The sequence below is a fragment of the Thermomyces lanuginosus genome, assembly GCF_041956635.1.
Source record: "Thermomyces lanuginosus strain ATCC 200065 unplaced genomic scaffold VTN49scaffold_40, whole genome shotgun sequence".
In the NCBI taxonomy this organism is placed as follows: Eukaryota; Fungi; Ascomycota; class Eurotiomycetes; order Eurotiales; family Trichocomaceae; genus Thermomyces; species Thermomyces lanuginosus.
Window position 1 is genome coordinate 329,854 of NW_027192374.1, and position 15,530 is coordinate 345,383.

At 52.8% G+C, this 15,530-nt stretch overlaps 6 protein-coding genes and 1 non-coding gene across 7 annotated transcripts; 3 read left to right on the plus strand and 4 right to left on the minus strand.

Moving 5' to 3' along the window:
- Positions 1-287: 287 nt before the first annotated feature.
- VTN49DRAFT_6081 (uncharacterized protein) lies at positions 288-2,113 on the minus strand (the record flags this gene model as incomplete). Its single annotated transcript, XM_069414210.1, has 4 exons — positions 288-1,370; positions 1,422-1,549; positions 1,599-1,789; positions 1,842-2,113. 4 exons carry the CDS (start codon positions 2,111-2,113, stop codon positions 288-290), a joined length of 1,674 nt encoding a protein of 557 aa, XP_069265479.1.
- A 1,048-nt stretch (positions 2,114-3,161) lies between these two features.
- On the minus strand, positions 3,162-3,233 carry VTN49DRAFT_t91. Its single transcript has one exon. It is a non-coding gene; the product is annotated as a tRNA-His (tRNA).
- A 2,943-nt stretch (positions 3,234-6,176) lies between these two features.
- On the minus strand, positions 6,177-7,430 carry VTN49DRAFT_6082 (uncharacterized protein; the record flags this gene model as incomplete). Its single annotated transcript, XM_069414211.1, has 1 exon — positions 6,177-7,430. The coding sequence occupies one exon, from the start codon at positions 7,428-7,430 to the stop codon at positions 6,177-6,179; it is 1,254 nt and encodes a 417-aa protein (XP_069265480.1).
- Positions 7,431-7,634: 204 nt separating this feature from the next.
- Positions 7,635-8,393, plus strand: VTN49DRAFT_6083 (uncharacterized protein; the record flags this gene model as incomplete). The annotated part of the gene is made up of 3 exons (XM_069414212.1): positions 7,635-7,659; positions 7,718-7,772; positions 7,844-8,393. The coding sequence occupies 3 exons, from the start codon at positions 7,635-7,637 to the stop codon at positions 8,391-8,393; spliced, it is 630 nt and encodes a 209-aa protein (XP_069265481.1).
- Positions 8,394-8,714: 321 nt separating this feature from the next.
- Positions 8,715-10,781, minus strand: VTN49DRAFT_6084 (uncharacterized protein; the record flags this gene model as incomplete). The annotated part of the gene is made up of 1 exon (XM_069414213.1): positions 8,715-10,781. One exon carries the CDS (start codon positions 10,779-10,781, stop codon positions 8,715-8,717), a length of 2,067 nt encoding a protein of 688 aa, XP_069265482.1.
- Positions 10,782-11,540: 759 nt separating this feature from the next.
- VTN49DRAFT_6085 (uncharacterized protein) lies at positions 11,541-12,915 on the plus strand (the record flags this gene model as incomplete). Its single annotated transcript, XM_069414214.1, has 3 exons — positions 11,541-11,660; positions 11,723-12,338; positions 12,389-12,915. 3 exons carry the CDS (start codon positions 11,541-11,543, stop codon positions 12,913-12,915), a joined length of 1,263 nt encoding a protein of 420 aa, XP_069265483.1.
- A 554-nt stretch (positions 12,916-13,469) lies between these two features.
- Positions 13,470-14,835, plus strand: VTN49DRAFT_6086 (uncharacterized protein; the record flags this gene model as incomplete). Its single annotated transcript, XM_069414215.1, has 2 exons — positions 13,470-14,152; positions 14,214-14,835. The coding sequence occupies 2 exons, from the start codon at positions 13,470-13,472 to the stop codon at positions 14,833-14,835; spliced, it is 1,305 nt and encodes a 434-aa protein (XP_069265484.1).
- Between the last annotated feature and the right edge of the window lie 695 nt (positions 14,836-15,530).

Below are 15,530 nucleotides of genomic sequence, written 5' to 3' on the forward strand. Positions count from 1 at the left end.
GGAGTGTTCGGGCGATGTTAGACACCTTGGATCCACTTTCAAGGCACCTTCCATGCATTCGACGGTGCTTGCATACGCAATGCAGTTTCTACGTCAGGGAAATTGGTAGAACACGTATCTTTACTGAAACAGGAAAGTGCAGTTAGGACAGAAACTACGAGTACTGCAGACGAAGAGTCTCTGAGAATTGAGAAACCCATAGAATCCTGACAAAAAGCATTGATTAACTAAGACAGTCATCTGCTAACTCTCAGGTACATTGTCGTCCATACGTCGTTAGGACTTCGTTACACATTAGATGGACCCTGGCGGGTCTCGGCCGGCTGCGACGCATTCTCAACATGCTCTGCCAGCTCCTGCTGCTTCCGGTCAATGGCAAGGTCGCGCTGCTCCGCATCCTTGTTTCCGTAGAGACCAATCTTGTACCAAGGCAGCTCGAACAACCGGTTCATGCTCTCCAGCGATCGGCCGGCGGTCTCGGGCACGCTGAACCAGACCCAAAGGCCACCGACGATGGTGACCGCCGCGAAGAACCAGAAGGTGCCCTTTGGCGAAAGACCGCCGGAATGAAGAGGGAGCAGCATGTTGGGCACTGCGCGCGTGTTGCCGTACTGATTGACAAAGTGAAGCATCATGGACAATGAGGTGGAAATGGCACGGATCCGCAGAGGGAACAGCTCAGCAGTCAGCAGATACTGCATGGAGTTCCAACCCAGAGCCCAGCCGAATCCAGAGATGTAGATCATGGCGATGGCGCCACGGCTTGCGCCGAGTCGGGATTCAGGCAACTGAAAGTCATCGACGACACCGAGTTGCGGGTTGGCGGTCAGGAAGGCTGCCACGTAGATCATGGTGATCGACTGCAGCGTAATGCCGATAAGAAGTGCGCGCTTGCGACCAATGACGTCCACCAGGAAGAAAGCACAGGCAATTGCAGCCACGAGTTTGACGATTCCGAAGATACCAGTCGCTAAGAGACTCTCGGTGTGTCCAGTGACGCCGAGGATCTTGAACAGATCCGGCGCATAGATCGTGATGGATCCAGCACCAGACCATTGAGACAGGAACTGAGTCATGAATGCAATGTAAATGCGGTAGAGATTGCTTGGAATGAACAGCATCTCCTTGACCACGCCCCAGACACCGGCTCCCATGGTGGCCTCAAGTTCTTCCTGGTGAGCAGCGTGGATGGCAGCCACTTCCTTCGCGACATATTCATGATCCTCCGGCAGTTGCCTGATGCGCGACATCACATACAGCGCCTTCTCGTACTGTCCTCGCTTGATGTAATATCGCGGAGATTCGTATTGGAAAAACGACATGATCAGAATGATGCCAGCGAACATGATGTGGATGCTCGTCGGCAGTTGCTAGAAACTGTTAGCAATCAGCAATCATATCACTGGGAAACATAAGCATACCCATCGAATGGCACTGCTGTCTCCAAGATTGATTTCAGCTCCATAGTTCGCGAAATAAGCCAGGACAATGCCGATGTAGACAAAACCAGTGAAGATGCAAGTGCAAAGTCCGCGAATCGAAGCAGGAGCTAGGATTTCATTAGCCTGCGATAATTGACTATAGATTGCTTGACTTACCAATCTCAGCCAGATATACAGGAGCGACAACTGGTGTCTGACCAACTCCAAGACCAGCGATGAATCGACCAGCATACACGGCACCCAGGCTACCATTGTGGCCCATGAAGATGGCAATTCCGAGAATCCACAGCAGGCACAGCTGACGAGTAGCCCAAATTCGGCCGATGCGGTCACAAATCACGAATGCACTGACCAAAGTCGTTAGCAATAACGACTATCAAGTTATGGACAGGATCTTACAAAAGCGCGCCGCCCACAGAACCGATTTGAACCATCGAGGAGACATTGCCCTTAATATTGGTCTGCTCAATCTCACTATAAGAGTCGAAGTTGATGGTCTTCTGGAAGTGCTTCGACGAGAAAGCTCCAGTAATCAAGCCCTCATCGACACCGCGGGCAGCTCCCATCAACCCAAATGACAGGACGGCAAACCATAACCGCCAATTGAAAACCTCTTTAGGGTCATCGAGGTTGCGCAGTTTGAAGATGTTCACAGGCTTCTTGACTGCCATGGTGACGAAGTACAATGGCAACAGCTCTGTACTCTGTACGACACCAGCTTACGAGAGCTTGAGCTCCTTGTCCAACGCGGGGTTGGAGCGTGCTTTATAGATGCACCTGTCGGGTCCTTGTTGACCTTGAGATGGATGCCAATCTCTAGTAAGTTACCTAAGTGGACTTTTGCCTTGCTTGGTTTCCCACTTTCCGTTGATTCTCTGAGCAAGCCTCAAAGTCATCCCGTCTCTTTCTCGTCCGAGCATCGGACGATTGTACTCCGTAATGCAGATCCCACTTTTTCCCCAGTCTCCATTCTCCATTGTTCGACTGTCTAGATCTTCCAATCATGCTGAAAACGGGGACTATGAGCAATCAATTGGTGTTTCTCGGCAAATTTTGAGTGGGCGAGGCTGCCCTCTCATGACCATGCAGTGAACCATGATGGACCCTCTGCGAGTCGGAATTGCAATAACAGACTGGGTCATATCGCGTGGGATGTTTTCATGCACTTCGGACATTGACCGAAATCATGAAGTCACGTTTCAAAGGCGTGCATCAAAATCAAATCCATGGTAGCATTGGACCTGTCAGCGCGGGGGTTATCCCAAAGCCAAGACGCCCTAAGCTGGGGGGATTAACGCCAAGTTAATCCAAGCTCCTCCGGGCTCCAGCCCAACTTTGCGGGGTTCCATGGCCTTACTCCCTACTCGTTGTGGTAAATAAGCCATTGTGTTCCCGTTTGGTTCTAACCCGAGTAAGGTAAGCGTAAGCGAACCATTACCGGTTGAGGAACAGGGCTTGGTGGCTTGAAGGAAGGCTTCAACGCAAGACACCAAGAGATCGCATGGCAGCGATGGCGCCATGGCTGTGGCCAATTGCAATGTCAAGCCAGTTAGGAAAACGACAGGCGCTTGGATGTCGGTGGCAAAAATCCATCATCGATCATCATTGATTGCGACTCACATCATAATCGAGGGAAAATAAAGTGAAGGACACGGATTGCTCCAATGACGGCCGTAGAATTGTAAAAAGATAAAAACACAGAAAAAAGCAAAAAAGGAATGGCGCTGCCCGGAATCGAACCGGGGCCGGCTGAGCCACAATCAGACATCCTGACCACTAGACCACAGCACCCATTCTTGAAAAGACCTTGCCGGAAAAAAATTAATGAGCCAAATAGAACCGGAAAAAGCCAGTAGTCGTGCGTTGCACCTTACCGGAAGTGGTTAGCTTTGTGGCTTGATTATCTATCTAGGGTTCGGTGTCCACGTGCGAAACGAAAAAGATGTCGCGAGTCACACCATGACTGGCATCTGCTGTTCCTGCGGAATCGGAGTGAGCTTTGAAGTCATCTATCGACACTCGTAAGCAGAGCTTGTTTTGATCATCTGTTGAGTTCAGACATCGAACTGGGCGCTGTTCTCAACGCTAGCCGACCAATTGGATGCCCTCAAGCTTCATCGCTCAATATGACCTCGACTCAACAAAAAGTTGCCGACATTGTTAAGCTTGCCGCAACAATTGGAAGGCCGGGAACCAACGCCTTGTCGCCGATGCGAAGGCGCAAGAGGTGTGGGACCTCATTGACCCCGAAAGTTCGAGCCCAGGCCCGTTCTTGGCCGCTCCCGTACACCCTCAGTTGCAGATTTATACAATACGTCATACGTCCTCCTTTCGCAAGAGCTGGTCCATCTCAGGTTTGATCTGCACGTAATCCTCCCATGCCAATTCTTCGGCTACTCTTAACGACTGCGGAAGAGAAATCTGTGACAGACCCGAACCGACGAAGATCAGCTCCGTCAATGAATGCCGCAAAGGACACATGGGAAATACCAAATCATGGAAACGATTTCTGAACACATGGCCAGAATCTACCTGGATGAAAACAAATGGTAGATCGCCGAAGATGACTTCCATATTTCCACGAAGCGTATGAGCTCGCCAACCAGGTCCGACAACCTAGCCGAGCTCCACAATGTCCTCCGTCCTACCACCTTAGTAGTTATGAGGAATGGGGACGACTGCCATACATTCCTGGCTAAGTTCCTGTACCTGAAGGGAAGAGGCGAAGGTTTCAAAAGACGATTACAATCAGGTCTAAGTCAAAATGAGCCCGATTTGGAGAGAATGGATTCAAGAGACGTATCGCCATCGCATCTGATTACACGAACTTGCTGATAGAATTGTTGCTCAATGTATCTGAGCATATATTGCGTTTTTTGTAGCACAAGCCGCTTTGGCACGAGGGTTTCAAAAGAACCAACCGGGAGAAGTCAACCATACCTTGCAGGGCGTAATTGCTCCCATCTATAACCTTGCTGAGAGTAATGAAGTGAAGATGGAAACGCTCGAATGGTCTTTTGCCCAGTGGACATCGGAACACGAGAGCTCTGCTGCTGATCTTTCGTGAATTTGCAAGAGTCATAAGAGATGACGCTTGGAACTCGCTTGGTGACTTCCATGCCTTTACAGCTTGAGAGAGAGAGAAGCAATGGCTCTTTGCAAACGCGCTTGAGCAGAACATGCCACTGCCAAGGAGTACCACGTAAAACCGGACGATTATGAGAAGACTACACACCGTGAAATACAATCGGTGCATCCTCTTTATGTCGAGGACATTGTCATTGCGTACAGGAAGGAGCGGAGAACGACAGCAGTCCGGGCACTATCGACCGGAAGTAGAGGTACAAGCTCCAGGAAGAAGACAGCGTGAATTGGTTCCTTGGGATTCAGGCCGTGCGAGATCGGACGGAACGGAAGATCTGGCTGTCGCAAGCTTCGTATATTGATAAGATCTCGGAAATTACTATAACAAGGCAACCAGAAAAGGATACCCATGGGACGAAAAGAATTGTTCCATACGAAGGCGCGGCCGAGTCGAAGGAAATATGAAGCTACCAATGGAAAATCAGATCACTAATGTACGTGGCGGCACACAGGGGACCGGATGCCGCGTTCGTAGTGTCAGGATTAGCGCGTTTTATTGCCAATTCAGGACGAAGCACCACGAAGCTGCGGCCGAGTGCGATATTTCCTGCCACTTTGTCAAGGTTTTCGGATGCAAAAGGCCATTGATTGCGTTTACAAGGCTGTCGACCGAGTCATACACTATCTGGTGCACATGAAGAACTATGGCCTTAAGCCTGGCGGAGAAGACAACCTGGTTATTGCAAGCAATGCATCATTCGCGGACGATTCTCTCGATTGCAAAGACAGTCAAGCCGATGCTATGAAGCTCTTCGGATGGCTGATAGGATAGAGGGTGAGCAGACAGAACACAATGACCACCTTGACGACGAAAGCGGGGGCTTCTTGCTCTCAGGCGGGCAAAGAAGGAATGGGCGCAAAGTGAATGATCAAGAAGATTGGAGTCTAGCTGGATTCGTGGTCGACGTTCATAAAAGTGGAAAACAAGCAGGCATGCGACCTGGTCACCAAGGAAATTTCGCGGCGCGATACATCGATAATTACTGCCTGAGGCAAGAATAGTCATAAATACTTGAATGCTGTGCATCTTTGGTAACAAATGTAGGACTGCTTGGATGTCCGCTGTCAGTCACAAACCATCAATTGCCTCGGGCCCAGTCAACATATCAGACAACATCCAGAAAAAGACCTCAGATAGTCACTATATCTATGAGCCCGTCCATAGCCACGTATGTCTTTATACAAAAGACCTTGGCTGAATTCAGGTATATGGCGGACTTCGTATGCAGGTGTCATTTCACTAAGTTCATTGACGAGGCTGTCTGATCACTCCAATCATTCGTGAACTAGGTCTAGTTATATACAACTATTGTGTGGACGCTGATGGGCGCGTCCATGGATATCATTGGCGCGCAGAACCAATTCAATGCGGACGGATGTGATGTGACGTCTCCGTCGGCAGCTTGGTGGGTACAACCCACTCATACGTATACCCCGAAGCGAAACTGGGGTGTCGGCAGGATAGTACCGCAATTGACGCGGCATGTGAGCTCGGAGGGATAGAGGCGCGACGACTGCTGACACGAACAGAGAGACAAAGCCCCAGACCCAAGTATACAGTTGAGGAAATCCTCGACGTATATCAATAAATCAAACAACCTTCCGACCCACATTCCCTACGGCCGTCCCTACGATACTAATCACCACATCTCCGTGGCTGCCATTCGAATCCTCCTCGTCGTCCTCCTCATCGTCGGCGGGTTTTGTCGCATCGCGCACGCCCCACCCGGCAGTGCCGAACTTCGCCATATCCCGTGCTAGTTGGACCATGTTGGGATCCGCCAGCACTTCGCGGCCGACCTGCAAGCGGCCAACGTCCTCAGAGCCCATTGCCATGAGCGTGATCATCGTTGGCGCCGCGGCAGGCTCCACGCAACCACCCTTGGCGATATTTTCAAGCAATTGGTACGCGCATCGTTTGCCAATGTCCTCAGGGGGTTCGCCGCCGGTTGGTGGGGAGGCGACATCGGCGGAGAACAGGCAGCCTGTGGAAGACTCCGCGACGAGGAAGAGACCGAAGCCGAGGCCGACCTTCTCCTTGGCCGCCGGGTTGTTCTTCTTCGGGACCAAAGGAGCGGATGATGATTCCGACGCGATGAACGTATCCGGTACCAATGGATTCAAGATTCCGCGTGCGGTCTGAATCATTCGCGCATTATTCGATGCAGACACTCCCGTCGAGTAGGCGACGCCGCGGATCACCTTGATGCGACCCGGATTCAGCAGATGCAATGTCTTGGGCAGGCGGACCTGGTGGCCGAATATCAGTTGGACCTCCCCACCGCCACCCTTGCCGTTTCGATTCGGATTTGACCGCTGCAAGATGCGGAGCTCGATGTTGTTGAAGATCCCGAATTGCTTGTACAGCGGGAGAATGGCCATGCGCACGGCGTCCACAGACATATCACCTGTAGGCGTCGACGAAGTAATCACACCGGGGCCCGTGAAGAGCACGTTTATGGGGGCCTTAGAGAACGGCGCCAGCATGCACAGGGGAATCAAGAAGTAGCTCACTCCGCGCGTGCAGGTCGCGGGAATCTCATGCCGGATGACTCCCTTGTTGCTGCCCACTCCTAGCCCTGCGGCGCTGCCTGTGATCAAGCCCGGCTTGTACACGACGATAGTACCCGTGTAGGAAATCTCGATTTGGGAGCCATTGGTGACAGCCTCGAGCAGTCGAAGAAATGAAACCTCGTGCGGCGCGAGACCCGGATTCGAGGGCGACTTGGGCCTGATCTGCGAGATGTGGACCGGTTTACCGGTCAGGGTTGCCAGAACAAGGCGCTGGGTGAAGTTTTTGTGGGTAGTAAAGCGGATTAGTGGCGGCGTCTGCGGCGTCGACATCCTGCTCTGGTTTCTTGACCTCCGTCCAGCTGTCCTAGAAACATTGATGAAGCTTGCAGGAAAATTTCAGTTGGAGTTCGAAGTCGACCAATGAGAGGCTATAAGTCACGTGGTGATTAGACCTTATCTGATTATCTTACCGTCTGATTACATATCGCCGGATCAATTCCGACATCCCACCGGACCGAAATCGGTCTGGATCGAATGAGTCGAGAGTCTTGTTACTACTGTTAGGCAGAAAAAAAAACTTGCTTCATTGTCTTAGTTTATTGATTGACTGAATACAGATCAAGGAGACATCGAGAAAATGCACCTCCAAGGAGCGTTGAATATCCCAAAATGGTATACCATATCGCACGCATCTCCCCGCTCCGCATGATTTGGAGGGTCCTCTAACTTAATCAAATTCACAGGCTCGAAGCCAATTCACATCTTCTCCAGCCCCCCGTCAATAACTACTGCGTGTATCACCCTTCATCCCCAGAGACCGCCGGATACACGGTGATGATCGTCGGTGGGCCCAACGCCCGTACGGACTACCACATCAACCAGACACCGGAGTTCTTCTATCAGTATAAAGGCTCCATGCTGCTCAAGACGGCTGACACATCGACCACGCCTCCAACATTCCAGGACATCCCAATCCACGAGGGCTCCATCTTTCTCCTCCCGGCTGGCGTGCCGCACTGCCCCGTGCGGTTTAAAGACACTGTCGGGGTTGTCATGGAGCAGCCGCGACCGGAAGGCGTGGAGGATGAGTTGCGCTGGTATTGCCGCAAGTGTGGAGAGATTGTCTGGCAGAAGAAGTTCATCTGCACGGATCTTGGTACCCAGGTTAAGGAGGTAGTAGAGGAGTTCCGTGCGGATGAGGAAAAGAGGACATGCAAGAAGTGCGGCGCCGTGGCAGCGACGGTTTGGGAGGCCGACGACGTGGTTCAGCCGCCGAGATTTCCGCCGTCGTGATTAGCAATATCTGTTTATAGATCAATGAGGCAACTAAAAAACTTTTATTATTCTGCATCGGACTATCTAAACTCTCTCCAATTAAACGGTAAATGGAAAGAACAAGGGAGAATGAAAAACTAATAACGTACAGATGTATATAGTCAAGTATCGCAGCCCAGCGCACCTCGCTAATGGCTGACATCCACAAACGTGGAACTCGAAGAAGAATTTGAATATAAATTATTAGCAGTATGCATGTTAGGTCTGCAGAATCCAATCTTGGCCAGATCATCATGGCATCATCGCTCGAGCATAAGCCGTGGGAATCGTGCAGCCCGTCTATTCCTCAAAAGGGCAATCGATGCTCTCGTGGCCATCACGTTCGCAGAGCGCACACCACTTTGATTCGTCAATCACCCCCGATGCCTTGCCGGCAACTGGTGTCATGGACGACGACATGGACGACATGGGAGTGCTGTTGATTCCCTTCAGCCCCTCCAGCACAGCGTCACGACCAGTCTTCTGCTGTTGCACCGCTGCCTGGCTGCCAAGGATGAGAGGTCGCAGGCCGCTCGAAGTGCGCTGGTGGGGAGGTCCTGCCGGCTTGGCCGCGTCAACAGGTTTCCGTTCCTCTCCTGGCGCAGGGGTGCTCCTCCCATCGGCATTGCTCGTAGTCGTGGATCCGTTGTTGCTAAACGTGGTGCAGGTGAGGATATCATGGCCGTTGGTCTCGCAAATCTCGCACCACAGCGTGCTGCTCGCCTCAGAGGAAGTATTGTCAGGATCACGACCTCCATTCTGAGTGGCCGGGCGTGGAACGCCTTGCTCGGAACCGCTGCTGCTCTCTTGCAAGTCAGCAGGCACCACTGTGCGGTCCGAAAGAGTATGGCTGTGGCTGGGAGGATTGCTCGACGAGCTGTTCCGATTCGACTTCATCTGGCGCAGGGGAGCCACGGTGACCGTTCCGCTGCGGTCCCGGCGTCCGAATCCGTTGGCCGACATCCGGCCGGTGGAGTTGCGGTTCTGGGACTGAAGCTCTCGCTGCAGCTCCTCAATCCGTCTTTCTCGGGCTTCAAGAAGGGTCTCCAGTTCCACGATGCGCTGTTGGAGTTGGGCGGTGTCGGTGTCTGAAGCAGATTTCTGCTTGGCACCATTCTGGTTCAACAAAGCCGGATTTACATCTCCACGGCTCAACGAGTGGATAATGGCCTTTAGACCCCGAATCTCGTCATCCTTTTGCTCAAGCTCCTTGGCATAACGACGAGAATCCCCATCATTTTGGGAGCCTGCGGATTTCTCTCGCTCCTTTTCCAATTCGAGTTTGGTCCGCTCAACCTCGCCTCGCAAGAATTCCACCTCGCCTCTTGCTTCTGCTTCACCACGCCGTGCGTCTTCTAGGCCTTCCTCCAGCTCGGACACCAACTCCTCCAGTTGCTTCAACTGCCGTGCGACGGTTTCCACGTCTTCGCCACGATCTTGCAGTTCCCGGACCTGCTGCTGGAGCTCCTCCAGTCGCCTCTCGTAAACCCGCTCAGTTTCGGAAGCTGCCACCTCCAGTGTGTCCAGGGTGCTCCGGAAATCTGCCCGATGACTGTCAAACTCGGCAGTCAGTTGTGCAATCTTCTCGTTCTTTTCTCGAAGTTGTTGGCGAATGGATGCGCCATCCGCACCTTCGAGTTCGGTGATGCTTTGTTGTAGTTCGTTCAGCGTCACCGCCTGTTCCTCGAGCTGCCTGTCTCGATCCTGGAGCTCCTGTTCCAGCTTTCGCACCTTCTCCCGTAGCTCTTGGACTTCGGCGTCGTTCGTGACGTTTCTCGGAGCTAGCCTCGCGGATGGAGTAGGCGGCTCATCGTCCACACTGACCCTCGACGGAGGTCGGTCCGACAATCGAGAAGGGGTCTTCAACGGACTGCGTGCACCTGCGTTCAAACCCGATCTTGGTGGTTGTACTTTGCTGCCCACCGATGGACTCCTTAACCCGCTCAAGCTCAGTTTCGGGCCCGTTGTGCTCGCCGGGGCCGGTGCGGCACGAGGTGACTCAGGGCGAGGGAGGGACGGTCGGCGCACTTGGGGTCGTGGGACTGACTGTGGTCCCACGGACTTGCTAAAGTTGGCCGGCATCGAAGGCCGCGAGGGTGTCGGAGGGGTTGTAACCGTGCGCTTTGTAACATACTTGGAGTTGTTGATGGGGACGAAAATGCCGGCACCGGGTATTGTTGTGGTGAAGTAACTGCGTCCGTCGACGTCCCCGTTGTTCTTGCCCCTGGCAGCATGTTCAGGGGCCAATTCGATACCTGCAAAACGGCCGGGCTTGCCTTCCACGGGACCCAAGTATCGAACAACCCCGTACATGCCGCCGGGGACGTTGACTTGGTCTCCCACCCGGATTTCGTCCGAGGGCGCCATGGTAGGACCCCAGTTTGCCTGTCTTCCTCACAATAGACGAGGGTTCTATACAGATTTCGATAGACCAACGTGATAGAATGAGCCAGGCTCGACGGAATTAGATCCTCAGACGCAAAGGGGGCGGAACTCCTGAAGCCTTTCCATTGAGCCCAACGAACCAACTTCTTGGGCGAAAGCGGTCTCTGGCCAAGCAAGCCGCGGGCTGCAGGGGGAACAACGGAATCTGCAGCAGATTGCGACGATGAGCTCTGCGCCAAAGAACCCCAAACAGGGGGAGTAAAATTGTAGTAAACACTCGAATCAATCAGAGGGCGTGGAGCTTCCGAGCCGCTGCGGGATCCATGGGTCCTGGATTCATTGGATTTGGCTTGAGCTTCGGCAGTGGAGAGCCCGTGCGTGAATGCCTCAGGCATTAAGAAGACGCTCCAGCCACCACAGCCACAGATATGTGGCTAATCCTAGATCTACATTCCTGCCTCAGGCTCGCGATTCAGCCCAGCCTGTGACGCTGCACTGCCATGATCCAGGCGGCTGTTTTGACGCGCATCCTCGGAATGATTCCCATGTGGGTACAGAATACTCAACCTGTCAAGAACGATAAATGATGTCGATGCGATTCGACTAGCTGAGAGCGGACTCGCAATCGTGAACGGCATAGCAACTACTTCAAGTGCCTCCTAGACGGATCTGGTCCGTTTGTCATCAGCTTGAGAATACCACAGGACAACTGCACGTCAATTGTTCACTCATTGCGACAAAATGGCCCAGTATTTTTTCGATCTGCTTTACAACTTCACGGATTGCATGTGCTGCTTTCCGAGCTCGCCGCAGCTCAAGATCAACAATCGCAGTTTCAAACTGTTGCGACTCTTGGGTGAGGTACGTGGCCCTGGTCAAACAGTAAAGGCGCGTCAAGCAACTAACATTCACGAACATTATAGGGCGGGTTTTCATACGTTTACCTCGTTCAAGACAAGGCTACTTCTGAATTGTTCGCCTTGAAGAAGATCCGGTGTCCGTTTGGCCAGGAATCTGTATCCCAGGCGTTGAAAGAGGTGGAAGCATACAACTTATTTGCGCCTCATCCTAACATTATCCGAGCCATTGATCACTGCGTTACCACCGAATCCGGCTCCAAATTCCGCGGCGATGGCGACGACTCGAGTAGTAAGACAGTATACGTGCTCCTGCCGTACTACCAGCGAGGAAATCTCCAGGACGCCATCAATGCGAATCTAGTCAATCATACAAAGTTTCCAGAAAAAGATTTGATCCATCTGATGCTGGGGGTTGCTAAGGCGCTCAAGGCCATGCATCAATACCGTGTCAAAAGCGGCAGTACATCGACACGCGCAGCCAAGTCGGTCCGAAGACAGGGTGAATTGGCCGACGAAGACCTTGCGCGTCAATTCGGGAAGTCGAAGCGACGGAACACGCCACGGATGGAAGATGATAGTACAGAACAGGAGCCATTGATGGATGATCCTGTTACCCAAAGCCAAGAGGGCGTCCAGGAGGGGGAGCTGCGGGCATTTGCTCATCGGGACGTCAAACCCGGTATGTGATTGTGCTGGTTGCTGTACCGACGCTAGCTGACTAAACCTTAGGCAATGTCATGATTGCGGACGACGGACGGACGCCTATCCTCATGGACCTCGGGTCCCTTGCGCCGAGCCCCATCGCCATCACGTCGCGCTCGCTGGCGTTGGCCGTGCAGGACACGGCTGCCGAGCACAGCACGATGCCATACCGGGCTCCGGAATTGTTTGACGTCAAGACCGGCTCTGTGATTGACACAAAAGTGGACATCTGGTCGCTCGGATGCACACTCTACGCTTGTCTTGTCGGCAAGAGTCCGTTTGAAGCTCGAAGCGAGGAAACCGGCGGGAGTCTCAGTATGTGCATTCTGGGCGGTGACTGGCGATTCCCTGATGAACAGCCGGCAAACAAGGGCAAGAATACAACGAGGTCTACGAATGGCTCTACGACAGAATCTGAGGGGACTATTAGTGAGCCTGTGAAGGAAATTGTTCGCAGATGCCTTCGGGTGGAGCCGTCAGAGCGACCCGACATCGATGAGCTCATTCAGCTGCTAGAAAATGCCCTGGAAGTGCTCCCTGATTCGTCTGATTAGAAATCCGGGATGGTCGATATACTATGATGCCATTTATTTAGCACCTGGCTTTGGGCAATCGTGGTACGATTACTGGGTTTTGGGTATGGCGTTATGAGACTGTATTGTATCTGGCTTTTGTGACTGAATATACCTTTTTGGCTTGTAAACAAGATCGCAACAACATCGAGCACACTCTCCATGGTCGTAAATTTCGTCAGTCTTAAGATTAAGAGCTTCGATGTATGGCGAGGACGGTTGCTGTACAAGTGGGCATGGATGGGTTCGGCCGCATTCCGCTCGTATCTTCATCGAATTTATCGTCGCGTCCAAATCCACTTGGTAAACACAGCGGCACGTCGCACCCCGCCTGTCCCCATGCTCCAGCCGATCAAATTCTTTGACCGCCGCATTCCAGAGGACCCGATGACATTGGGGGCGGGCCAAGTTTGAACCCACACGCCCAGGAATCCGCCCAGGCCGACCGACAACTATCACCGTTGGCACAAGCACAAAAAAACCGCGGCGCAAACGGTTTTCTGACCCGCAGGACCGGATTGTTACTATGGAGGAGTATGGCCGTCGCAAGGCGCTTATTTCGCGTTGGCGCGTTTCCTTCATTGAACGAGTCCGCGACGGCAATCCTACGCTCGGATAGTCATCGATCCGTCGTTTGCGACCGTCATGGTTCAAGATCGTTCCATTCAAGCCCCTCCTTGTTAGGATCATCACCGTTGAAACCGCGAATATCCTACCGGATTGCGTCCTCCTTCTCCGCCAAGGGCCACTGGTTCGATTTTGAAAAGAATACGCACGCGTTTGACCCGTCCGTTGCTGACGCCATCGGCACCTCACTGCAAGGTCCCGATCCTGGCTTTCCTGACCACGCGGCGCGAAGGCGGTCTAGACCAAGCAGTGGCCAGGATGCGTTTTTCGTGAGCAGGGTTGGGCGATCGTTGTCCGCCGGTGACGGCGGTCATGACGGCAATGATGGTGGTGACGTCGCCTTTGCGGTCGCGGACGGGGTTGGAGGATGGGCGGAGGTCAGGGTCGACCCTGCGGATTTCTCGCATGGACTTTGCACGTACATGGCCAGGGAGGCATTGGACTGGGATACTTCTACGCTGGGGAGATTACATGCGAAGAGTCTGATCCAGCGGGGTTACGATCGACTTCAGCAGGATAGGACGATAGTTGCGGGTGGAAGCACGGCATGCGTTGGGATCGCGCGACCGGATGGAACCGTGGAATTGGCCAAGTAAGACAATGTCTCTCCCCTCCTAACTATATTCCATACTAATTCATGACGTACTTGAAAGCCTCGGAGACTCTGGCTCGGTGCTCCTCCGCCTCGCCGCTGTCCACCACTACTCCGCGCCGCAGACCCATGACTTCAACACGCCGTACCAACTCAGCATCATCCCGCAGTGGATGCGCATGCAAGCCGCCATCTTCGGCGGCGAGCACTACGAGGACGTGCCGAATGACGCGGCAGTCTCCACCATCTCCATGCAGCATGGCGACGTCCTCGTGCTGGCGACGGACGGCGTCTTCGATAATCTCAACAACCAGGATCTCCTCAAGATCGTGACTGGACGAATGCTGCTTACCGGTGCATGGACGGGCTCTCCCAAGGGCGGAATCGAGGTATCCGCTGAGCTGGAGAAATTGACTCGCCCCGGCAGTTTGGGTACATTGGCGTTGTCGGGAACCAGGTCGCGACCGCATCCGCGTTCGTCTCCTTCCCGCGCAGCGCATCAGTCGTTGCAAGGACTTTTGGCAGCTTCGATCGTTGGCGAGGCGAAGCTGGCGAGTCAGGACCAGCGGCGCGATGGACCGTTCGCCAAGGCAGCGCAGCGGTATGAGATGGGGAGGTGGTATCGCGGTGGTAAAGTGGATGATATTTGTGTCGTGGTTGTTTTGGCTGTTGAGGAGTCATGACATATACATGATGGCCCGTTGGTTATGTGACTGGACATTTGCATTGGGCATATATTGTTTGATGTAGGAGCTGTATAGTATATTCTGCCCCTTGATATTTGGTTTATTACATTAGTATCTGCATGTTAATGTATAAGCATTGCGTGGTGCATCTGATAGATGACCTTTGGTTGCTTGCCTCGCGTCAGCACTGGGTATTCATGGTAACTGCAGTCCAGGATTCTTTCGAGGTGCAAGAGGACTCTCATTCGCACGAAGTCTCTCATCAACTCATGCGTTTCACACTTCCGATGTGAAACTGAATCTCGATAGATCCACGGACAGGATTCTGCTCGAACGAATTTGACCATAAACACGTCCGCCAACGCTTGGTTCTCAATAATCAATTCCCATTTTCATAGTCAGTTTTCCGGTGGCGCCCAGCCGTTGTTCGAGGACTTCCTGGGAAATTGATGTGCTATCAATGTTTCTGACTCATTTGCTGTCCTTGGACTTTTGGCTCTTTGAAGCGCAGACAAGTCAGCCTCATAGATAGCCGAATATTGCTTTGTTCTCCCTTGCTAGCCGAGCAAGCTGCCTCTCAATTGATGTCTTTGCCCCTACCACGCCTCGCGGAGATAGAGTTCCTCAAATTCGATAATCAATGGGACTCTGCGCATAGTCAGCGTGTTCTCTCGTTTTTCCATTGCCACGGT